Source organism: Pezoporus wallicus, unplaced genomic scaffold, assembly GCF_028554395.1.
Source record: "Pezoporus wallicus isolate ANWC-B61680 ecotype Strahan unplaced genomic scaffold, APGP_CSIRO_Pwel_v1 contig_5552, whole genome shotgun sequence".
Lineage (NCBI taxonomy): Eukaryota > Metazoa > Chordata > Aves > Psittaciformes > Psittacidae > Pezoporus > Pezoporus wallicus.
This window is the reverse complement of record NW_026640754.1, coordinates 1,827,619-1,853,485: the sequence shown is the minus strand read 5'-3', so window position 1 is coordinate 1,853,485 and position 25,867 is coordinate 1,827,619. Positions and strand designations below refer to the sequence as shown.

The 25,867-nt window shown below is 39.1% G+C and overlaps 1 protein-coding gene across 2 annotated transcripts in view; it reads right to left on the bottom strand.

Moving 5' to 3' along the window:
* The window catches only part of ZDHHC2 (zinc finger DHHC-type palmitoyltransferase 2), a 32,649-nt gene extending 8,195 nt beyond the window's left edge, over nt 1-24,454 (bottom strand). For both annotated transcript variants that reach the window (XM_057420355.1, XM_057420356.1), the window contains exons 1-8: nt 24,280-24,454; nt 15,061-15,087; nt 12,384-12,478; nt 9,174-9,294; nt 8,205-8,274; nt 6,557-6,589; nt 1,196-1,316; nt 296-428 (exon numbers count right to left, since the gene is read on the bottom strand). In XM_057420355.1, coding sequence (XP_057276338.1) covers nt 296-428; nt 1,196-1,316; nt 6,557-6,589; nt 8,205-8,274; nt 9,174-9,294; nt 12,384-12,478; nt 15,061-15,087; nt 24,280-24,451 — 772 coding nt within the window. In that variant the 5' untranslated portion in view covers nt 24,452-24,454. The remainder of the gene's footprint in view (nt 1-295; nt 429-1,195; nt 1,317-6,556; nt 6,590-8,204; nt 8,275-9,173; nt 9,295-12,383; nt 12,479-15,060; nt 15,088-24,279) is intronic.
* Between the last annotated feature and the right edge of the window lie 1,413 nt (nt 24,455-25,867).

The window sequence follows — 25,867 nt, the reverse complement described above, 5'->3', positions numbered from 1 at the left end:
TTTACTACTATTATTATTATTTAGTTTATTCAGTTACTATTAACAAGCTGTGCATGAGAGGAAATGGGAGGGAGAGGGTAACTTCATTAGTAGCATGGGGCAAGAGGAAGACACAGAATCCTTGAGGAGCACCAGAACGGGGGAGTCAATACTGGACACAGCCTGGCTCAGGCATCTAACCAGGATCAAAGCAACCTCTACAGGAGTGCCTACTTTTTCTATTACTCCCATACATATAATATACATTTCTTATTTATTTTCAGCTGTCAAACACAGAAGCATTCAATCTACTTACCTAATGTAGACTTATTCTTGCTGACAAGCCAACAGTGATACCCAAAGAGAGAAGAGAGGCTGACAGAAAACATAGCTGCAGCAAAGAATAAAAACATGATGTGGAACTTGGCTTGAGTATCAGGAAGGCCATTCTACAAATAAAACAAACAAACAAGAAAATGCTGTTAGAACTGGGGAAATAGCTGTTTAATTTGATTATTAATAATCCTCTATTCAGTCAAATTAAATTCAGTGCAGACACAAGCACACCACATACAAGAGTCTAAGTAAATGAATTATACACCTTCTATACACCTACACATGTACAAATGGCCATGAAACTAAGTTGCTGACAGTATCTAAGTTAAAGAAACAAGCCCTTTCTTGAGAAAGTATAAATAGTGACAGCAACAATCTGAAATCTGGATGTGAACTTTGAAGTGTCTTTCAGTGAAGAGTAATTTATCTTTTCATCAATTGTCCTGTTTAATTAACCTTTTCAGAAAACTTACATTATAGAATAAATATTGCAAATCTAAGAAGGTAATACCCTAAGTTGTGAACCTAGATAATTATAATTAAAATACTAGAAAATGTCTCTGGAACTTTTGTACAGCATAGCATCAGAGTTAACAAAACCTACTTATAATGTAAATTTCATTGTAAAATGTTGTCCTGGGTTCAGCAGTAGCAGTCATGTTTTCTAAACAATTGCATATTTGTTCTACACAGCTTCAAAATAAGGAAGAAACAAGTGAAAATTCAGAAACTATCGTAAGTAGTGGGCTATGATTACTAGATGAACTTTGTGCCTCCTAGTAGGAGATACTAGATGACAATACAACACCTTGGAATCTTCGACTTCTTGTACAGTGGTAATTTCACATGCTTAAGACAGTATGTAGATTATGGTACTTACTGTCCAAAATTTGATAAAATACTGTAAATCCGTTGCAGCAATGAACAGGCAATACAGTAGCGAGTAAGCCAAGAAGAGAAGAAAAAATTTGTAATTGGAGAATCCTACACAGTTGTTCACCCTGTGATAATAAAATGTAAAAATGTAATATGATGTAATAATAAATATGTGATAAAAAAAATGTAAAAATGGAATATAATGGTTATTTTCTCTCCTTTCATCCAACTTAAACTTATTTACTCCAAAAAAGTAATTAACAGCATGTAAACCAAGTTTTACTTCCTATCTCTAGTGCCTCAAGCTACTGAAACTTAGTTAGCGTCAACTCCCAAATTAGTATAGTAATTCTAACCAAAAACTACCACAAAACAAAAACCCCAAAACTTTACCAGATAAAACCATTTTCAACAGCTTACTAAAATTGCATTTTCATTTACTGCATGAAATCTGTTCCCAGCATGTGACATAAATATGACTGCAGTTATAGTTAACTTTTTAGCTTGTAGGTAAGTTTAAGCATCCATGTCTTACTGTCAGGCATACTGCACATAACTAAGACAGTTACAAGCCAAGAAACTGAATCTCAACTGAATTTTGTGAGAATAAAAGTCACATTTAATCCATATGCCTTCTTTAACTAACTGATATTGCTGTCAGAAAGATCAGCTAATTAAGAGAAGACTACATCCATGAAAGCATTTGTATGTTAAAAAGTAATTCTCAAAACATAAGAATTCATGGTAAGCCTCAGCTTTAGCTTTTAGAAGTACAGGAAAAAATATTGCAATTATTCTCTTCTTTAGGGAGTCAGTGATGGTGATGGCAGAATAGGTAATATATGGTAATCAGAAGAGGGTAAAGTCTCAAAATACCAAATAAATTTTCACTGTACACTACCGTCATCCACCCTCAGGATGGATAAGGGGGTTGTTTGGTTTGTTATTGGCTTTACTTCTACAAAACATGCCACCTTAGCCAAACACTAAATTTAGCATTACCATTTAAACATGCAGTGATAGCTAAGCATCTGTATCAAGTACAGTTAAGAAGGATGCGCAACGGATTGCTGTAATTAAAAAGACCCACAGGATATTTTCTAAGGTCACCATAATTCTTATTGGAAAGTAAATTTGTAATTCTCCACAGTGAAGTGTTCTTTTTCATTAAACGTGTCAAAGTAAGAAATTCCATGATAAACTGCAAGCAATTCAGATTCCAGGTTTCTCTGATAACTCTATTTTCCTTTCATGGTATTTATTTTAGGACAGTTTTTACTTTATGACACTGTTTAGTGACAAAACAAACATCAAGTGAAATGTTATTCCCCAAAGATGAAATTTCTTAACTCAAAGACAGATTTCTCTCTCGTTGTTTTGTGCTACTGCATATGGTACACACATTAAAATAAACTTTCATAAATTATTTAACTTTATTCAATTTTGAAATAGCTGCAGACTGAGGAGTTCTTATTGGAACAGAAAGAGTTCATCAGAAGACTGGAGAGAAAGTAAACACCAAGGTTTTGTAATTGTAATATTTGAACCTATAATAAAACCTAAGAATGGTGGCTAGATTTGAAGTCTATGATTTGTGAGGAAGAGCAAAACTCATAAATGTAAAAACAACTGCCTAAATAATGATCACAGTATCACAGTATGCTAGAGATTGGAAGGGACCTCGAAAGATCATCTAGTCCAATCCCCCTGCCAGAGCAGGAACACCTAGATAATGTTACACAGGAATGTGTCCAGGCGGGTTTTGAATGTCTCCAGGGAAGGAGACTCCACAACCTCCCTGGGCAGCCTGTTCCAGTGTTCCGTCACCCTCACTGAGAAGAAGTTTCTTCTCAAGTTTAAGTGGAACCTCTTGTGTTCCAGTTTGTACCCATAATGATGTGCTATTGCAGTAAAACATTCATATAAAAGAACAGTCCAGCTTAACAATTTGGATTACAGGTAACATTCAAAACACTTAATTTTGAAGTACAAATAGAAGAGATACTCTCTCTGTCTCAAGACTAAGTTTACTGAAAGTGCGAAGCAAACAACCTACAAGACACCGAAAGTGATGCAACTTGATTAACAAAAAGCATCACAGAATTACTGAGAAATTCTTTTCAGATGACTCAAAAGACAAAGGAGAGATGTTTCAAATTATTCCTAAGGTGTTCCTAATGCACCTTATTAGTATCAGAGTTCTTATATACAAATTATATTTTTAGTGACACCTCAACCCATTGCATTCCTGCCTGCAGCTCCACCTATATTCAGTACTAGCACAGAAATCACTAATGCTTTTATGTCTGCATCACTTAAACCTTTTAGAGTAGTTAGAGGGCAATTAGCATTAAATATTTTCATTTATCACAGCACTTCTGTTAGTGCAGGGGTGATATCCAAAACAAAGCCCCCAAAAAAGGAGAAGACAGCTAATCTGGGGCTAGGACATGACTACCATCTTACTACCTCTGCCTTCCAAACACTTCATCTTACTTTCTCTATGTTATTTTTACCACAGCCTGTCCTCTCTCCAGAAATCCTTCTCTTAGCAGAATATTAAAACAGTAGTAATTCCCACTAATGTTTCTGTGGTCTCCCTAAGCATTGCTTAGGTTCCTTCCCCTTCTTACACCAAAAAAATCCCAACACAAACAGCAAAGAGGACCTAATGGTATTTTCAAGGGGGCTAAATGCGACCCCTTATACTGATTTGCACTATTACTTTTGTTGGCAAAATAGCCCTGTATTTCCCAGTACAGGATTTGATCAGCATCTGTGTAACATTTCAAACACTCTGTCACTTCCACAAAGTTATTTTTTTAAGGGAGAGCAAGGAACTATGGATGTTTACTCAAACTAGGAAAAATAAAGCAAGATAATACCTCTTTTTCTAGTGCATTTCTGCTACTTGGAGTAAAAAAAGAATTTTCCAACAGTTTTCCATCAAGAAGCATTTACATGTCTTTCAAGTACCTTCTCCACCTCTAGGTTGTTTTTTGTTTGTTTTTTTTTTGCGGCCATTGCTTTTTAGATTAAAACCAATGAGCAATGTAAATATTCTCTCAAACTGGGCATGTTTATATTGTTTGGATACAAAGAGTGTGCAAACAGGCAAAATAAGCAAATGCTACTGACAGGAAAATTGAGTTTATTTTTCTAGAAGTCTATGCCCTAGTGAAGTATCACTTCACTACCCCTTTATACAACACATAAGAGCTCAGTTTATGATTTGTTATTCTGAAATTGAAGTCTACATGAAGGATATTTGCATGTACTATCCTAAAGAAGGACAACTAAAAAATCCCAGACAGACCATACATCTTATGAGAAGTGTGTATAACACCGAATAATGATAATAATAGTACTGAGACTTTTCACTGACACTTTGCCAGGAATAGCCTGACAGCTATTTTTCTTACAGCTTTCTACAGGGCAGTGAGAAACCTGAGAAAAGGCAACAGCCTTTTTTCTTGTAAGAAATTTGTTCTACATTCAATGGTTTTATCTGTGTGGGTATTTTTGTTTTGAGGTTGGTTGCTTGTTGGGCTTTTTTTTTTCTTAAGAAGCACACACACTAACAACACTAAGCATCTGCAAGTTTCACACGCTAATATCCCTACAGCAAAAAAAAAAACATAGGAAGTAAGTCTACCCTATATTGTTAAGTACTTCTTTCAACTGTATCCACCATACAGCTGCAAAATAAGGGGAGACTCCTAAATCATACTGCGTTACGTCAGAGGCTGTAGTCAGGACCAAGACAAATAGAAGAAGCCCCGCACCCCTACCTCCACCATGACAAATTGATCTGTGAAGGTCAAACCAGCTGCTTTGAACCATCCACCATTGTCAGGAGAGTCTTCTTTTCCGACTGGTTTCATGTGGTAAAGAACTGGCATCTACCACTCAATCCTCTTAACTTGAATTTTACTAAAGAATTATCTTTAAGTATTTTCACGAGATACCTGCCAAACTGATGCAAAATTAATTACACATCCTGTTTACCCACTGGTTCTAAGGGCTGCTGAAAAAGGACAGGAAAACAAAAAGAGGAAGGGTGGGAGGGAGAGAGGAGAAAAAGTAGAAAGAAAACAAAGAACCCATAAAGCTAAAAAGTGCTAACTTGCTGTTTCCAGCAAGGCCACTCAAGCTGTCCTAGGAGCTTCAGTAAGGGGAGTGAGGCACAGCCCTTCCCTTTGGTTTTTAACATTTCATCATTCAGTGCAACTAAGCTACACTAATACTCAGAAGTCCATGAAGATGAAATTCTTAAAAGAAGTTTTCTTAGTGACCAGAATCCTAGATCATCCTAACTGTAAAAACATGGACATACCTAACTCATAGGTCTAAGAAAAATCATAGAATAGTTAGGGTTGGAAAGGACCTTAAGGTTATCTAGTTCCAATCCCTCTGCCATGGGCAGGGACACCTCACACTAAACTATGTCACCCAAGACTTCCTCCAACCTGGCCTTGAACACTGCCAGGGATGGAGCATTCACAACTTCCTTGGGCAATCCATTCCAGTGCCTCACCACCCTCACAGTAAAGAACTTCTTTCTTATATTTAACCTAAACTTCTTCTGTTTAAGTTTGAACCCATTACCCCTTGTCTTTCCATACCTCACAACTAGGGTAAGAAGACACAGTAAATAACTCCATGTCCCGGGTTCAGCAGTAGCAGTCATTTTTTTTTCCTTCTTACTAGCTGGTGCAGTGTGTGTTTTTGACTTTCAGCCTGGGAACAGTGCTGATAACACTGATGTTTTTAGTTGCTGTTCAGTAATGCTTACTCTGACCAAGGACTTCCTGAGTCTCATGCTCTGCCAGGGAGGAGGGGAAGCCAGGAGGAAGCAGAGACAGGACACCTGACCCAAACTAGCCAAAGAGGTGTTCCATACTGCAGCACATCATGCCCAGTATATAAACTGGGGGGCAGTTACCCGGAAGGGCTAGATCGCTGCTTGGGTCAGACTGTGTATCTGTTGGTGGGTGGTGAGCAGTTGTATTCTCTTCCCTTGTTATTTCCCTTATCATTATTATTATTGGTGGCAGCAGCAGTGGTTTTGTGTTATACCTTAGTTACTGGATTGTTCTTATCTCAACCCGTGGGAGTTACATTCTTTCAAATCTCCTCCCCATCCCTCCAGGAGCAGGGGGACGAAGCAGGGGAGCGAGCGAGCAGCTGCGTGGTTCTGAATTACTGGCTGGGCTTAAACCACGACACTGCAATAGTCCTGAGAGACCAGTAACTTCACATAAGCATCTAACTGCAGGAACAGTGAAGCATCACCTTCATAAACAGGCCCCTCAAGAATTTACAAAATCATGAAGAAAAAAAGGAAAGCCAATAGTACACTTACCAAGGGCAATGGTGATCCATTTTCAAAATGCATCTTAAAAAACCCCAACAGAATTCAAAGCATAGCAAAAGGCAAGGAAAAAAAAAAGTCAGATGCACAGTTACATGTCAGATTTAAATTATTCACATACAGACTAAGAACTTCCCATATGTACTACTGGTTACCTAATCTATTTTAAATGGTATCTATTTAAATTCAGATAATATAGTTTACCTAAAAGTAAACTGGAGGTCACCCAAACTCATAACACTTGTTCTGTCAAGAGCGTAGTCATTTAAGAAAACACAGCCTGTAACTTCAACTTCAGGATTTGGTTTTCATTCTGAATAGGTTTTTCAACTGTTGTTTATTGTCTGGCAGAGACTTAGAAACTAGGCTAGTTCAATTATTATATACTTAGTGATACATCTAAATCTATTTCCAAGTATACGGTTTGCTTTTCTAGAAATATATACAGATGCACACAAGGTTTTTAAGAACTTACCTTGTATGAAAAAACCCAAACATTTTTTCAATTAATCACCCTCCATGAATAAAACATGCAAAAGAAAATCAAATGTAACTGACTTAAGTGAATTGTGACAAGGTAAGGTAAATCAAGGTATTCTGCAAAATTTATTTACTAATAGCCTTCTGCAAATTACTCACATTTCATAGGATAACACAGGTCATCCTTTTTCTCCACCCTGCTCAGACATGAGAATGCTTTTGTCTTACGACCACATCCCATACAGCACAACCAAGATCCTCCTTCTGCCTCAGCTCAACTACTCTTTCAGTGCCTCAGCTGTTTTGCTAGACAAAAGGAAAGTCATCTCTGCTTCACAACCATGTTGAGAGGTCTGATGCATTATCAGCTGAAGAGCTCCTGGAACAGCCTTAAAGCTAAGAATAAATCAATCACTGAGGAAGCCCCTTCTCTAAAGTTAGAAATTTAAATCACTGAGGGCAAGAGTGGAGAACCACACAGACACTCAAGCTAAATGGACAGAGGTCAGACTGAAGAACAGCCAAAAGAAACATTAAATTAGAAAGCAATTAGACTTCTGGGGAGCATCGCCATGAACTTCCTTTTGTGTTAGACAAACAAAACTTGTATTTTATGACTTCAGTTAGAAATGGGGGATGCTTGGTTGTTTCTTTCCTTAAAAAAAAGCAACAAAAAAACAACCAACCAAACAAAAAAAAACCCCTGCAAGTTATCCAATGAAAAACAGGATATTAAGTTTATTACCTCAGATAAGATGCAAGTGACATCATGATTAGATTGAGATGGGTAGTGATATTCAGATTCCAACAAAAGAAGCAAATTTTTGTTTATCAGCTATTTTTGGTTACATTCTTAAGGAAAGTTCTTTATTAATATTCACCATTTTAGCCATTATGTAAAGAATGTATAAGACCATGTAATCGATGCTGGCATCAAGAAAGCCATCAAATGAATTAGAGTAAGTTACAGACTTCCCTAAAAGTAACTAAATAAAAATTAAGTCTGAAACAATTCTAAGGGGAAAATAAAAAGCTCATATGCCAAAACATTAAACCTGAAAAATCTATGCATAAAGTATAAAGGCTCCGTGTCAAAAAAAAAAAAAAAAAAAAAAATCCACTACTTCAGAAAAAAAACTTATTTAAAATATTTTCTTACTTGTCGCATACAGAGCAGTGATGGCAACGGTCTGGTTTTACAAGATGGCATCTGTCACAGTATCTGATTGCTAAAGGAAAAAGTTCCAAGATTAGATTTCAATGTACAGTTACACATCTTGATTCCTGAGGTCTGCACAAAGTAAATACTAGCAGCTCAGCCCAGCAGAACCCCCAAGAAAACATTTCAGCATGGTCAGAAACAGTTGCATTCTGTAAGTACTTGCAATGCTGAATCTGTCAGAGTGCACCCAAAAAAGTTCAGTTTTTGCAATCTCTGCTAATCATGCTAATCAAGCTCTTTCTTCCAAACCCCTCAGCTCGGCAAAAAATCCCAATGAATCAACAAAACTCGCACACAAAACCTCTACTAGATGGGAAAACCTTTAAAAACTGTTCAACAATATGGCTATTTTAAGCTATTATTCTAACAGCTTTAATTCACTATATGAGATTATCTCCTGGATTTGTTTAGATAGCCAGCATTTACAAATCTACAGTATCAGAAGGTTAACATTAACTTAATTTGTCCTTGCAACCAAACAACCAGCAAGTAAAACACCAAGTTTGTTACTGTGATCTATCTAGTTATACATGACATGCAGTGATTTATTTTTTTGTTTTTTTTAAACCTATGAAGAAATCAATGCAGTTAATGACTGCTACAGCCTCTTCTACAGTTAGTATTACAAGCTATTTGTTAATGTCAGTTTGCAAACATTTAGCAAAGCATTGTCAATCCACTTTAAAATCCTAAATCATATGCAGCAATTTACTTTCCAACAATGTTTCCACTTAATTAATGTACCTGTATAAAGTTATAATCAAGTTCTTGGGTCACTTTATTTATTTTATAAAGTATGAAAAGCAGATCTTCCCTACAATCCAAACCTTTGGGTTTTTTTATTTAATTAGCTTAGGTAATACATCAAGACACCTGCCTTTAGTGGTCTCCTGAATACCTACTTACCTCCAGACATTGTCCGTGTATAAATAGGAAGATCCTTGGCTGCCCGTCTTAAGACTTCTTGCTGGGATTCACCTCTAGGCTCCCTCTCTAGGGATTCCTTGTCTGAATATGATAGATGAAACTGGAATAATTTTTAAAATTAAAGATATGTTAGCAAATTCCAAGTTAAGTATCTGCAGAGATGTAAAGAGAAGTAAATATTCATTTCATAATGATGAATTTGCAGCACATATAAGGTACTACAGCGAATAACCCAGTGTTCTTAAGACCCCTAATTTAGTTTATGACAACTAAAGACAAAATTAGAATTGCTTCTGATTTGGTATTGATGCAGTGCTGAATGTTTCCAGAAGTAATAAGCATCACTGTTCAAGAAGAGGCTCAAGCGCTTACCATTCCTTTGAAAGGTGAGTTAATTTACTTCCGTAATACTAAATATTGCATAGTTAATATAAGCTAGGTACCAGTCTTTAACTGAAAGAAAATACACTACTAGTAATAGCAGAAAACATAGCTTTAATTTATCTTCCGGTGTTTCCTATTTTCCTTTTTATTCTTTCCCACTGGAGACTTGCTGTTCTCTTCACCAGCTGTTAGAATGTGTTTTTACTTCAGAGACTGGCTGACAGAAGGAAGAGATGGGTATCCTGTATGACAGAATAACCACTTAACATCTTCTTGCATAAAAGGACAACTTATGTCGCTGCCAAAAATGGCCACAACAAACATTGCTCTAATAAAAACTGAGAGCGTAAAATTACTGAAAGAGATGCACAATATACATGACACCGTCCAAATTTCCTACGCTCTTAAGTCCTCTGCAACACAGCAACATAGTCAGCTTTCGCTATAGCTTCAAGAAATGGGAGATGCCAAACTTTCTCTACCAGAGAAACAGGATACAAAATCACCACTGAAAAAACTACCACTTTTCCTGCCAAATATGGATGTGTCTAACCTGTACTAGAAATAGAAGACCTCTGCATAGCATTTATGTCTACAGAAAGTCTAATCATTGTAATATTTTTCCTCCCCTAAATCGAAGTGATGCATGCAAAACTAAGAAAGCAGACAAACATATAGTTAGCAGCCTGTTCTCCCCTACACAGAGAAGGCACCACTTTACCTTCCTAACAAGGCTCACAATCTTCCAGCAGAAGCTCGAGCTTCTCTATTTAGCATCAGTTTCTCAAGACACCTTTTGTTTTTTTCCCTAGGAAGAACACACTCTTGCTAACACCTGAACTCATTTATATTGGGACACATAGGATTTCTCACTGCAGAAACTTGAGTCAGAATACTTTATTTTTGCAATGCGCCCTGTTTGATGTACATGGAGCTATTGTACCATCACTTTGTATTGGTTCTCAGAGTTGTCCTAAGTCTACAAAACCTTCCTGCCTGGGAAACCACCTTCTCTCCCACCTTCATACAATGATTGTATACAGCTAATGAGCCATACAGGTACAGAATGGCACACACTAAAGTGAAGTCCCTCAAAGTCTCTCTAAGAGAAACTGCAGCTGGAACTGTAGAGGTTTTCATATGTGTATGAAGTTGAAATAAGCTTGAAAAGAAATGTACAGGCTGCATGGTTTGCATCACCTGCAGTATCCATTAAAAGAAAACATAAAATCTGTGTTTTCAGCCTTCAAACAAGTATTTGCTATAGTTGGTACAGCAGTTCATTTACAGACTTCTGCCCTACTACATCAGGAAAAAGACACGGAACAACAAGGATGTCACTTATTGCCAGCAACATTGTGTAAATTCAAAGAACACAGAAACACCATACACTGCTTTCTATTACCCAACTTCAATATTAAAATATCCCATTTTAAGTTCTCCAATAGCATTGTATGACAGCTTTGAAATCCACTGTAATTACTAAGGATTTGTCAAAATGTTTTGGAAGTCTTTTACTGGCATCAACCCAGTGATTTGAAAACCCTTCTAATTATCACTACACTCACCATATACATACACATACTTTGCTGCAATTACCAAATGAAATGGGTTCTTAATTTATTTCACTCCTCTCTGCCCCAAGCTGTAGTAAAGACTGCAGTATGAAATTCAAGGAAGATGCCAATTACTTTGAATTATCTACTTGTTTCCACAATTATGTATTTTATTAGTGAATAAAAACTATTCAGAAAAGAACTTCCACACAACAGACAGCAGAAATCACAAGCTATTTATTTTGTGTTGGTGTAGTAGTTATAGAAACTGCAGTTGCAAGTCCATGCCAAAATAAGCACTGGCTTTGTGGATATTTCAAAATCCAGACTAGCCACAGAATGAAGATTCTTGACCTCAGAGGTTGTCTGACAATGCACCTACTAATGACTGTGGGGTACCTGTACAAAGACAGGACAGAAAAGGCTAAAAAGGTGTGCTGGTTGTACCAAGATGCATGGGGAGGATTTTCATCAAGGTTATTGACAGTTTTGGGTTTGGTGTGTTTTGTTTTTTTTTTTTCTTTTTTTTTTTTAATGTTAGAAAGAACATGAAATTAAAATAATTTAAAAAGCCAATACAGTACTAACAGCAATTATCTTGAGGATACATTATGTTAAACTCAGTTTTGTGTATTAATATGCTCCAAGACAACTTGATCCTCCTTCTTTAACACTTCTAAACTAGCTGGACTTCGACTTGGGGTATGGGTTTACTCAGACCTCTTTTCCATGCAGCTGTTCTACACTAGCTCCTCTTCCTGCCTAGCCAGCTGTGACTTCCCAGCATTAGCTTACCTGTTTGTGTGCTCATGTCACAACCCTCAAATTCCTTTGTACCAAAACAGATGGGGAAGAAGTTCTAACTCAGAGGACAACAGACAGATGCTGACAGGTAATATGCCTTAAACACAGAGAAATCAATTTTGTGCCCCATTCAAAGATTTAAGCTGCTAGTTTGAGCAACTCTGATTTTTCAAGTGGAGAGCTTTTTTCTTCTTAGTATCATAAATACAATGTAATTTTACAAAGCAATTCAAAAACCTTTAAAACTTAGAGAAGGTGTGATTTTTTTTTTGTCTTGGTCATTACGCTCTTTGCAATATGACTTACTGCTATTGAGCAGCTCTAACGACCATCTGTATTTTCTACAGCGTAAAACTACATGAGATCAGAGCCTAAGATATTCAAAAACTACTAAATCAGGCATTTGAGCAGGCTACTTCAGAAACAAAAGTGAAGTTTATCTTACTTCTTTTGAAGGATTCATTGGTAGCGTAAAGATTGTTTTCCAATATGACCAGACGAACAGCATGAAAAATATGTGGTAAGCAACCAGGCACACAACTAAAACCAAAAAGGAACAGAATTAATACAAACAGACCAGTGATACTATAGTACTTACAAATGGCTGCTATATATATCACAGATAGTGACTCTAACAGATGTAAATAGAGCCTCTGCAAAAGCTTAACAACAAAAATACTGCACTGCAACTTTACATGAGACAAACAGACAATTTGTGGGGAAAGTCATGATACAGGCTACATACATTACAAAAGTTCGAGGGGAACAGTTAATAGCCTATGGGAGCTCCATAATTATTTAGCAAGCATTTATGCATTTGTTAAAGCCTACTTAACTGATGTACCTCTTTTTTAGTTTTATAAAACATGTATAGGTACATCTAGCCATGCAAAAGAAAAAAAAACCAAACCAAAACCCTCAAATCCCACAAAAGGAAGTATAGCTACCTAAACAATGACCACAGCAAAGGGAGTCTTCGAGTGGCTATGCATATGATACCTGAGCAGTAACTATAACCAGTTATCCTGTTTTTCTAGATTTTTAGGAGGGAGTAGGGTGGTTTTAAAAAACTTGCAGGTTCTTTAAATTGAAACATTCACTCACTACTTGACATTCTTCATAGCCAGTGATTTATTCTTTGATTTTTTTTAATAGATGCCACTCAACACCTACCATAATGAGTTGTTTTACTAGAATACAGAAGGTAACATCTTTTCCAAAGAGCCTGCCGTGGATGGATAGGTGTTTCCATTTAAAATCTCTCACTGTACCAAGCAAGTCATTACAGTAAACCCAATACTTGTATCCCATGACAAACTTGCTCTAGCACACAAGAAAGATTATTTAGTTGGATTTTTTTTCTACTCAGGCAGAGAAGCAGCAAATAGAGGACAGCTAGGTCAGCAACAGTCAAAAATACTATTTCTCTGCTGTACAGATGAACTCAGATTGTAGACAGCTCAAGGTTATATGTGGCTATGTGGTCAAATAGCCTTTATACAACTTGTGTAAATTCATCATAAAAAAAAAAAATCATAAAGGGAAAGTTGTGTACTTTCACTACACAATCTGAAATACTGCCCTTGTATGGTTAGCCCATGTTTTCACATACATAATGATATTCAGTGCTAGAGAACTTTCTGTAACACATGTATGATAAGGTGTATAAATGCAGGAAGGGTAGGTCAGTATGTTCTTGGGTTTTGTAATTTTGTCTCAAAAGTAACACTGAATAAATGTTTCTGGTGTTGAAGTTTGTTTACTCAAAAAAAGCAGAAACACAGTAAATATTTATTCTTATTCACTAGGCAGTTAAAAAATAATACACAAAAGCTAACAGAATATGGAGCAACCCTGCAGAGAGCTTTTGGGATGACAGGGGAAAAGAGCCATATGCCATGTCTATAAACTGAAAAAAAAAAAAAATCTCATCGATATAAGTAAGCAATGGAACTGGACTCCTCATCTAGCATAATACATTAATTGACCATCTGGTTATTGCACAAGCATCTGGCAGAAACAGTCTGCGTTTTTACCAAAACTTAAAAAACCCACCCTGATTTATTCAAACTAAATCAGTATTTTTTTAAACAACAGTATATTCATGGCACTGAGAGAAAGGTAGGGCAAGTTACATCAGTTCTGTTCCCTATGCATTTGCTAATCTGCATCAATATTTTATTGTTGTGAGAATAATGGTAACTGATAAGAAAATTCCTTTTCATACACTGAAAAACTCAGACTGCGGGAGGAAGACAAAATTTTAGCCTGAAGACATTACCCCATGTTTCCCCTTTAAAGTCTGCACAAGATCTAAGCTCTTCTTGTTCACTCATGCACCTCAGTTCTCCGACTTGGCCCAGGTCCTGATCAATCACTTCTCCCAGATTACCTATCTACCAGTTTCCCTGCACCACAGTGACCCTGGCCCACCAGCTGCTCCAATGGGTCTTTTAATTAGTAAATACTTAGAAGTGAGGGAGTCACCAATGACACAGTAAAACGTGCTGGAATTACGCAAATGTAAAATGCATACAGTTTGCCTCTTAAGTCCCAACTCTTTCCTGCAAAACCTTCATAGCACCACACTTCACATTGCCATTTTGTGCTGTGGTATTAAAACAGCATCTGGAAAAGCAATCTAAACATGCTACATCCTTGGGGTACAAACTCTAATGACAGCTAATCAGGCAGTTTTATTATCTTCTGAAAAAGTTATGCATCTGAAGGCTTCTGTTTCTTCAAAGACAGAAGAAATGCAGAAAAAAATAACCAGCCATTTAAGTATGTTGCACTCTGCACAAACACTGCTCATCTTCAGAAGTCCTGGTTTTACAAGAGCTTTACTTGTTCTGAATGAAAAATTTGAAAAACAGAATATAAGGATTATTTTAGCTGACACTTCAGAAAGCCAGTAAGTAGAGTTAAAAGTTCTAATTTTTTTAAAATCTCGATTTGGAATAGCAAAAGCAATATTCAGGAAGAGCAGGATAGTAAGAGAAGCTGAGGAATACAAAAAAGTACACTTACTTGGAACAGGTTAGATCTGTATCTCAATTCTACTAGTAAACTACCCTGATATATGAATTCCACTTATAAACAGCTAATAAAAATCAACTTACCTTTTTCTCCAATATTTGTCATTGTCACTGGAAAATAAGAAAAAAGGACAGAGTAAAAATGGTGTTTAAGTAACAAATGACGTAACTGAGTATTTTAAACGTCTCTTTTTCAACGAAAGTGGGGAGAGCAATCACTAAAACATACAAGCTTAAGGCCACACACTATCTAGCTTTTATGCTGTGTACATTCATGGCAAGAATAGGTAGACAATGCCAACTGCTTATCAGGTTTTTTGGTTCCCATTTTTAGGCCAAGCTCCTGAATACTAGCATCTCCATCTAGCTGAAGTTACCCAAGTCTAACCCAAGAAAAGACACCTCTGCGGAACAGTTATTTCTTTAACTGCAGCTGTACAGGCTTTACTGTTTCCATACGTTATGCTCTTGAGGCAGAGGTGTCGGACTCGAGAAGTAGTTTCGCAGCAATACTCAGTGATACCTTAGACCTCCAAGGCATAAAAAACCGAAGCAGACAAAAGCTGCATTTCCGTCAAGAAACTGCATACATTACAGGATTTGGGGATAGTAACAGAGGTGCATGTATGTCAGTCATGGAGTGAAGTACACAGTTATCATGTATCAGTCACGGTATTTATTACCGAGAATAGATCTTTTTTTTTATTTTTTTATTTTTTTTTACACCTATATTCCACCTTCAGTCATATTTAAAAAATGGCCTCCCCACAACAGATAACTCAGAGAGATTGGAAACTCCCAAGTGAGCAAAAACATCATGGTGCTCTTCCCTCTCCATCCAAACCACACATCTGAGCATCCCAGTTAAGCAGCCTACAAACTGTAACATACAGGCACCTACAACTGCGAGCAAGAGGACAGTAGCTGTATGGATTTCTCATCCCCTCTTGCTATCCTAATAAAAATGGCTACACAAGGCTGCTCTTCAAACAGCAGGCACAAGGCAACTCCTACTGAAAGGCCAAGCAGCCATACTGTCCTATTCTGATGTATTAAACTTAGGCATGTTAACAGAGTGAAAGTCACTATTTAAGTATATCTTGCACAATATAAGGATGTACCGTGGAACCAGTGCTGTTCAACACCTTAACTAATGCTCTGGAAGGGTGAACGTTTATCAGGGTTACAGATGACACCGTACTGGGACACCAGCTGATATGCCTGTGTGCAGGACTGCCATCCAGAAGACCCAGAGAAGCTGAAGGAATGGGCCAACAGCACCTTTAGGAAATTCAACAAGGGCAAAGTCATGCACCTGTAAAGAAACAACCCCCTGCAACGACACAGCCTGGGGACTGCTCTCAGTTTTCTAGTTCAGCTAAGAGAAGTCTTTAGAGCTTGATAAGCTAAATCTATCTAGACAACCCCTAGAGAGAAGCTGAGGGAATATGCATACACATTTAAATCTGAGGAGCAAAGATGCTACAGTACAATAATGTGCAAGAACTGTAAAATTGTAAGCAAATAGTCATTCACTGGCAAAAAAACAAGAGACATCTTTAGAGCTGATGTGTTATTTAAAGGTGCTGGAGCTCTCTGACAGGACAAACTAGCCACTTCTCAAATTCTGATCTTAATTTCTCCACTTGGTATGGTCCGCAAGGTGTGCAGAAATTTTGCCAGTCTGCTTGGAATAACTGCTCTTTGCTAATTAAAAAGCCACAGCCAAGCATACATTGCAGAATCACCAGTTTCAAAATACAATCCATCAACCTTTCACAATGATTTGTGATATTTTTCTCTCTTAACAAGGGAATGGCACAGAACATTGCTGTGAAAGCAGTTGTCATGTTTCACGCACACACCTCCAACCTTACATAAAATGTATTAATGGATGTGTTTTGAGGCTTTACTTACAGACATGGAAAATGTAAAAGGACTAATACAACTAAAAAATCCAAATTCAGATTTCTACCTGGCTGCAAGCCCACTTCACAATTTCTGCCCTCTCTTCGGAGTCTGTACCTGCTCGGCAGACTGCCTTTTCACCTTCTGTAGTATCTAGCTTAGAAGCCATATGTTCCTGACAGTCAGAAGCTGCAGACCATGAAAGCTAAAACTTAAGTGCCCAAAGACGCAAGTTAATCCCAGCAGAGTGAGAACCCTTTGTTTTTTTTTTTTTATACACCTTGTCATTTTAATGTCTTCTAGCACCTGAGTATAACTCAAAATTACTTGATACACTCCTGAGTTACAAAGTGTAAGAGACTAACGCAGAAAAGACAAGGTTGAAGAGATGCCAGCATCTTCAATCTTACCATCTTTTTTCTCCACACTTACAGCAACTGGTGTTCATGAGGAGACTGGCTGAGCTGCTTAACAAAAAAACATGGAAAGTAATTTTCTAACATGAAAGAACTCCTCTAATCTTGGATTTGAGCAAAGAAACATTTGCTATTTTCCCTGCCTTCTGAACAGCACACCTGATGTATTTATTTAAACCAAATTTTATATTTTTCAGTAGATTCAGCAATACAGATTTGCTATATTACTCAATAATATTCAATCTTATAGTCTTCTGTGAATCATTTATACTAATATTTCTGGCAGTTTTCTAATTTCTCTTGCAAGGGGTTATATTCACTGCTGATAGCGTACAGAAAAGTAGGTCAGGCTGTGCATCCTGTCCTTAATATCAGCTTAAATGTTGCGAATTCACTCACTAGTAGTCAAGTAGCATATGAATAATAAGGGAAAAAGCATTTATGTCTACAATAGCTTAAAATACGCACCAATGACACACCAATCCTAACCATTAAGCAATTTCTACAATCTGGGAGAAAACAAGGTAACACTCTGAGAGAAAAATGGAATGATACTCTTGTGTACTCGGAGATAATTATAAAACCATGACCTGTCCTCCAGAAGTCATTACAAAGTTACAGCTCTGTTCGGCTGAGATACTGCATTCATTAAGAATCAGCCTTCCACAGCTAAAGCATCAGGATGCCCTTTACAGTTCAGTACTAGCAGACTATCACATAATTAGAGCCTCTCTGTTTCATTACACAACTTGCAGACAGTGCTCATCAGAATTAGGGATCAGGCTAGGACATATGCAGAACTTCAGCCAACGTAGATGCCAATTTTCTGAGCCAGAAACATCATTCCCTGCTACCCCAAGCCCCAGGCAGCCAGAAACAGGAACAGCAAATTGAGTAGTCAGTGCTGCTGAACAGCCTATGTTTGCAAAAATCAATAATGACTGAGGACAGAAAGTTGTGTTACAAAAGATAGGAAAAAGCCCAGGATGGAAAGGACACCCAGAGAAGCTGGGAAAATTCATCCCACACTTGCTGGTAGTCTTCCCCACCAGGGGAAAGCTATGCAGCATTAGAAATGTTGCCCTGGCAAGCAAAGAGGCATCACAGTATCTCAAACCTGCCAGTCACAACTTCATCACCTAATTAGTTTGCTAAGAAGAGAAGCCACACTGCTAGGCCCCTTGCACTGGGTCAGACCTTAATTCAGTGATAGAAATGGATTTCCCATTTCTTGAACTGTGGCTCATTTTCTCTGGAAATCTTTATTCTTGGAAAAATAAAGGCATTTGTCTCCATGTAACTAGAGACATGGCAAGACACATTGCTACTACAAAACCCAAGATTTTGGAAGATAAAATTCACTTAAAGAATTGGTATTCATTTTCTAACATTAAATCTTGCTTTACTTTTAAAGCCAAAATCAAGCTCCTGAACCTTATACTAAATGTAATGCTTAGATTAAAAAAAGATAGAAGAAAGCAATTTTTTAAAGCTTTGATGAAAGCAGACACACAAAATCTTGCTTCCATATTTTAAGTACATTTGCTAAATATTTAAAACTTTGGAATGCGAAAATAAGATACATCTGATTCAGAGACTCTGCAGCCACATTTATAAATAGCTGTTTCTCTCAAACTTTGTACAGTTTAACATCTTGGCTCTGATCCACAAAACTAAGTACATATTTTATCTTTATAGCGTTGTTTGAAACTGTGAAACACGGATCTATAGATGCAGTTTTACTCAGCTCTCTGTACACATAAAAGCGTTTTATAGTTGTGACAAGTGTTCTATCATTGCCTGAAACAGTTCTTTAGAAAAAAATTAAATCAGTACATACAGTAAAAACTACCTGTTTCCTAGACAGAGCAGTGGTTTGCATTGATTCTGAGTGACGAGGTGGAGACTGCCACCAGTTCTTCACTTCAGGACAAAAGTAACAGAAATATTTCTGGGAGACTGAAGGTTGGCATAAGTAGTTATCAATAACCCATACATCTGGATTTGACAGTATTTGTGAATGTTTCAGTAAATTCCTCTTAACCCTGTGCCCAGCAAACTATACCACTATACACCAACCCAGCAGCAAGCTGCTATCTGGTACTTTTTTAGTTAAGGTCACGACACCACTGCTTTTGGATTGAGTATGACTAAGGACTGATCCATCTTTCTGCTTTACAAACTCCCATTTACTTTCCAAGTCACACAGACTAACCGAAGAGTGTAAGCTAAAGAAGCTGTTGACCAGACTGCTCTTAGCAAACAAAGTATATACCCTGAGAATACCCAAGAAGTTATTATGTATCAAGTACTGTTCAACCTTTAACTGAAAATAGAATCTTATCTAACAATTATATCCTCACCATAGACCTCATGTTTTCAACTTAAAGCCGTGGTTTGAATTTCAAGGCACAAAACCTGCAGGTAGTAAGTACACTAGGCACTACATGGAGAGATAACCAGTCACGCTTAACAAAGACTTGAGTTCAGTTTCATAAGTGGAGAATGGCAGCTGTCACTTGTTTGAGAAGGAAATTAAATTAAATTTGAGAAACATACAGCGATACTACTGGCTAAAATGCAGAAGCCTATTTTGCTTCATCTGCCAGTTTTGAAGCTTTCCTGAAAGTAACCAGGGAACTCAAAGCAGAAAAAAATGTGGTGTTTGCAAATTATGGCATAAAAAAAAAAAAAAAAAATCAAATCCGCACTGAGCAAAGTCTCTTGCTACCTTAGCAGCCAAAGTACAGACAGGGTTTTTAACTGGTATTTGGCAACTGCCAACTGCAATATTACAATGTACATGTACTTCTATAGCCAAATGTAAGCTGTACATGATTGCAAGACATGAGCAGCAACTACCATTCATCCTTTGATCCATCTGGAGAACATCCTAAGCAAAGAGCTCAAATCCAGCTGATCAAATCTTGGGCCTCACTTTTTTTTTTTCCTTCCTGTTTTTTTATCCATCAGCTTCTGTCTCCATATTTTCTCTGCTTCTGATCCCCTGATGACACTGCGCCATGCCTACAGGGCACTCATTAATTCTGCCTCTAAACTGTGATGAATTAAGCAGCTTTTTATCCTGCTGTAATTCTATTCCACTGATGTTAAAGAGAGTCAAAACCCTTAATTCAGCACTAATCAATCTGATCCTCCAGCAAAAATCATTCATGATTATTAACATCTTCAGCAGCTGAATGTCATTCCACATTTTCCTGTTCTGCACTGATGGTAGCTGTGGCCAGATCTCAGTCTCATATTCTACTCCAAAACCAGAGATGAAGCTTATGAGCATTTCTGACTGTATTGTGAATGTCTTGTCCACCTCTTCATCTGTGCTGAAGTCATTTATTCTTTACCAAATTGGGTAAACCACTCACCAGGTGACAGTATTTCTGTCCTTTCCCTTCACTTAAGTAGCCAGAAAGTGCTTATTGTTCATTTGTATGTTCCACAGCAAATCTATTTTCCTTCTTCAACTTACAAATTCAAGCTGCATTTTTGGACAGGACCCCCTGGAGCAAAAGGTATCCCTAGAATTAAGATCAGTGACATGTAAAAACTGAACATATATTCATAGTTCATCAGCACAGTCGTTATTGTCACTAAAAGCATCTACCACAGCACTGTCAAATTTTCCCATTTTCCTTCTTATATGCAACTCCAAATCACAAACTGCCAAGAAAATGAAAAAAAAGCCAAACAGGATCTCAACATCCAAGTTTGTCCAAAACATTTCTGACCAACATCTACTAGAAACTGCAAAAACCTACTGGTTCCACCTTATCCAAAGCATGGAGTGAAAAACTACTCCAAGTCCCTTATAGATCTATTAACCCAAGTTAGAGATACATCTAAGAAGGAAAGCATAATTATTGTGTTTGCATATAGTTTACTGAATCAAATATGTATTTTCTAAGACATATGGATGTAGGAGCTGGGGGAAATAATTCTGTTTGCACTACATGCTACTGTTGTTCCATATATCCTAGGCTGAAATTTCAGCAGCTTCAGCTACCAAAGTTCAATGTAATCACTGTACATCCCTGTAATTTCCTCACCATTTTTTTGAGGAATAATGATAAATCTGTAACCACAGGTTTTGTAAATACACTTTTTTTTTTTTTTTTTTAAAGGAAGGCATACTTAAAGGCTCATTAATTTTAAACACAAAGTTATTCTGGGGACAAAGACAACTACTGCCGCCAGACAGGGCTTGTGAGCTGACAATATCAGCAAAATCAAGAGAATGAAAGTGGATTAGAGAAGGAATTCTCAGTCAGGTGATTTAAAACCAGTTCATTTGCACATTTAAGTCCATATTCTATAACTAGGATGAAGAAGGCAACCATTTACTGGTGTTCAATACCCTTCTCTTTTCTCTTAAAGGTTAAAGCAGCACAAGCATTTAACTGAATCCACTGCAAAAAAGAGACAGAACTCTATATTTGGTAATACTACAGTTAAAAGTTTTGGATTCCTTTTTCTGTTTCTAAAACTTTTTTTTGTTTCTAAAATGCTACTCAGTAGTTTAACTACTCAGCTTTAGGGATGAAAGGGATCATCTTCGTAGACTTTTTCTTTCTCTAAAAAAAATGTATAATCTCTCTCTTAAAACACTTGGTTGAAATTGCAAAAAACACATTCAAAATACTACATTTGAAACACTTTCTCATTATTAAAAGCTTACAACTTACAACTGCGCAAAGTCCTTGCAAAGTCCTACTGCACAATGGTTAACACTGTTCCCTCTATCATTAACATCAATGACAGTAAGCTTCAGTAAAATAAGCAGCTAGATGCATCCTCTTTAGCAATCAGTGCTAAGGGAATGAAAAACGCATTGAGTAGACAGGCTGGCTTCAAAGCGCTGAAATGCTTCCAGTCTATTCCTGCCATTGGCTTTCATTCTCAGAGTTGTCAGCTATTCCTTCTGTTGTTTACACTAAATAGTCATCAGTAAGACAAGATGTAAGTTTATTTTACCTTAATATGCCAAAACTGAGGGAAAACATCCAGATAGAGATAAAATATGGAATTAGTGGAACTTGTGGACAACTATTAGGCTGAATTAAAAAACTGGTAAGCCAGACAGAATGGGAAAGGGGTAGGGATGAGATAGGGAACAAAAGTCATCTTTGTCCATAGAGATGAGCTCAGTAGAAGATGTTTTAGCAGAGGCCCATGATTCCCTCTTCCTCCCCTCCCATTGCATTACCTTTTGTTTTGAGTGGTTCTCAAGGAATTACAGTACCACAGCTTAAAGCAAGTTTCGAGCATGCCACTTCCTTAAGAGGTACCTGCTTTCATGTAAGCAAAACCACAATCTTCCTCTGCTATACAGAATTACACAGAATAAAAAAAAACCACAGTAGATCACTCAAACGGTAGTGCCTGAATCAGGGCTACTGTACTGCACAAGCACTATGGGGCTGTATACACTACGTCAGCTGTTAACTATAGGGCCACTTTCCTCCCATTCTTGCCCTCCATGTGTCAGCTTACAGCTCCCCTTTCCAGGCTCACTCATTCAGCTTCTCCCACAACCCAAGTCCCAGTTTCTAGTTGAGAAGCAGCATTTAAAACTAACAGATTTGAATGTCATTAATAAAAAAAACCCAAACAAACCAAAACCCAAAGATATAAAAAGCCCACCTCCAATGTAGGAACCACACCAAGTCTTGATACCTCCCTCCAAACCAGAGGTGCTAGGCTTAGCAATCAATTTTTTTGCTTAATGTCTCAACTGCTCAGCCAAGCACCTGTAGGACAAGAATTTTATCAAACTCTTCTGTTAAAAAAATAAATATATATATATAAAAAAACCAACCAGGAAATCCAAAATTAGGTACCAGGCTGCTGAGATTTTCAACGTGAACAGCTGAAGTCTGGCAAAAATTATACAGGCACATAAGTGCACTCGGCTTTAGTTGGGTATTTTCCCCTCACTGCTGTTCCTTAAACATGCTAAATGACAGTCACTGTGAACCTCACCTACAGTAGCAAGGAGAAACAACAGCTAATTTGTATTCCTTCGTGCCATTCATATAGGGCTCATGAAGCATCAGTACGCTGTACATTACCCACTCAAATGCAAAAATCACAATGTTTTCTACAGGATACACCGAAACAGAAACTGAATTGATTCAAGGCAGCCTAGCAAACTAGTCATTTAGTAAATCCTTCTGGCTCGACTGCTCGAATTCACAGATACTCAGATCACACCCAGTCTCCAGTATGCGATTATTTGCCTAACGAGACGGAGCAGCCGAGGGGCACGATCGGGATGACTCCGGGTGAATTCCAGCTGCTGATGCCAAAGGACCACGAAGTTGTGGCAGCTGGGCATTTTCTAGATGACTGAAGCGTGGCACGGCGATTTCCCGTTACCCGTTCCTGCTCCCAGGTTAGCTGACAGAACACCCCTACATGTCTGTCTATGTGACCACATAACGTACGTGCCCTCATGCAGCACAGGGAAAGCGAAGGGGCGCTAAGTTTGCGGCACAGTCCCCACCTCCCATGCTCAGGCAGGGTGTGATCAGTCACTCCCGCTGAACGCCACGGAGGAACTCACGCCCGTGCGAAGCACACACAGCGGCTCGGGGGGGCCACGAGGCAGCGCGGAGGCCCAGCGCATCCCCGTCCGTGCAGGGGGACCGGCCCGTGGGGGCTCCCGCCGCCAGTCTCCAGCCCAGCTCAACCCAGCAGCCCAGCCCGGCCCGCCGCCGGCCGCAAGCGGCGGAACAACCCCAGCCCCAGCCCCAGCCCCAGCCCCGTTTCCGGCCCAGCCGCGGGCGTGGCGGTGGCGCCCAGGCGCTGACAAACAACAGACAACGCCGCTGCCCCGTCCCCGTCCAGCCAGGCGCAGGCGTCGGGACTCCGGCTGCGCCCTCCCGGCAGGGCTCGGGAAAGGGGCACCGGGGCGGCGGCGGCACCCACCACGTCCCGCGGGACCCGCCACAGCGGCACTCACGCAGGCAGAGCTGGGTGACATAGGCGTAGTAGGACCAGCAGAGGATGCTGGAGATGAAGAGCACCGGCACCCAGTACAGCAGCCGCTGGCAGCGCCGCCGCACGCCGCCCCAGGTGCCCGCCGCCCTGCCTGCAAGCGGCGGCGGCTCTGCCGCCATCTTCCCGCACCGCATCCCTCCCGCCAGACCGCTCTCTCCGGGGGGCAGAGCCCCGGCCGCGCACCCCGCCGGAGCCCGCCCCGGCCCGGCCCCTCCCTCCCGCGCTGACAGGGTTCTCTGGCATGGCCGCTCCTCCCACTTTCCGCCCGCCCGCCTCTTCTCCCGGGCAGCGTCGGGCTGGCGAAGGGCTGCACGGAGGGCGACACCCGCAGTCGGGGTCCTACAGGACCCGTGGCCGAGAGCCTGTCAGAAAAGGGGACTTTCCCGCCGCCTCCCATGAGTGATAGCGGGACCAGTGGAACGCACTCCTTGAAGTTGGGGTCCGGGCCCTGAGGCAGCTCGGCTCCCTCCAAAATGAGTTTCATGCATCAAGCACTTAGCACATGCAGGAGCACTTGGGTATTAGGTGGCTGGAGACACCCATAACATCTTCCCCCATTGTAAGGTCCATTGTGGCTTCTTCCAGCTTTTCCACCTCCAAAATAAGTTGATACTTAATGGAAATACTTTAAAACACCTCGTTAAGAAGGGCACTGCCTCACTTGCGAATCGTGTCTCGGAGTAAGGTACAACAGCAGCCAAGTGTGGCAGGCAGTCGTGTCACGCTGAGGTTGCAGTGGCTGGCCCTGTGCTCATCAGATGTTCGGCCAAGGGAAGGCGGCGTAGGGTTGTGCTGACTCACTCCTTCCTGAATAGCGTTATGGCCATCGTAATGAAATGCCTGTGGAATGTCATAGTAAACCCAGGCTGCGGTTTAGTGTTGGTGAATTACTGTTCCAGAATTAGAAATGCCGAGCATGGCCCGTAGTATTTCTGCAATCTGCTATAGTCTGTCAGAGCACCGGCGGCATGGGAGGTAGGAAGGAACTTGGTTAAAATGTGTTTGGACTTTGAAAAAAGGCGTGTGTAATACCACACACTGGAGACTGAAGTGAAGTAATCACAACATGGAAGGTGTACAACTGCCTCTGATTGAGAAACAGGCTGCGAGGGAGGAAGAAAGCTGGAGAAAATATGACAAAAACAATAGTAGGTGTGCTGCCAGGTTCCAGAGGATGAAACAGAGAGAAAGGAAAAGAAGTTGACCATATGTCTGCTGTATTTTAATGTAATGCAAAACTTTGTGCCCCCCCTTATTGTAAGAGGAAGTGGAGTAATTCGTATAATTATCATAGAAACGGATGGAATATGTGGTTAAAAGATCTGAACATAAGAACTTAAGAGCTTAAGAACAGATTCTGCATAATGGCGAATTATGTATTATACATCAAAAAAGCAGAGATGTAATGACTGGTGCTGAAAAACTACATTTGATATTCCTGCATACTGTATTTCACCAAACCCAACATGACATAAGCAATAAACTCTCTTTAGCTTACCATAATTAATTATGGAAGTCACCACATTTTAATACAATAGAGGATTTGACTT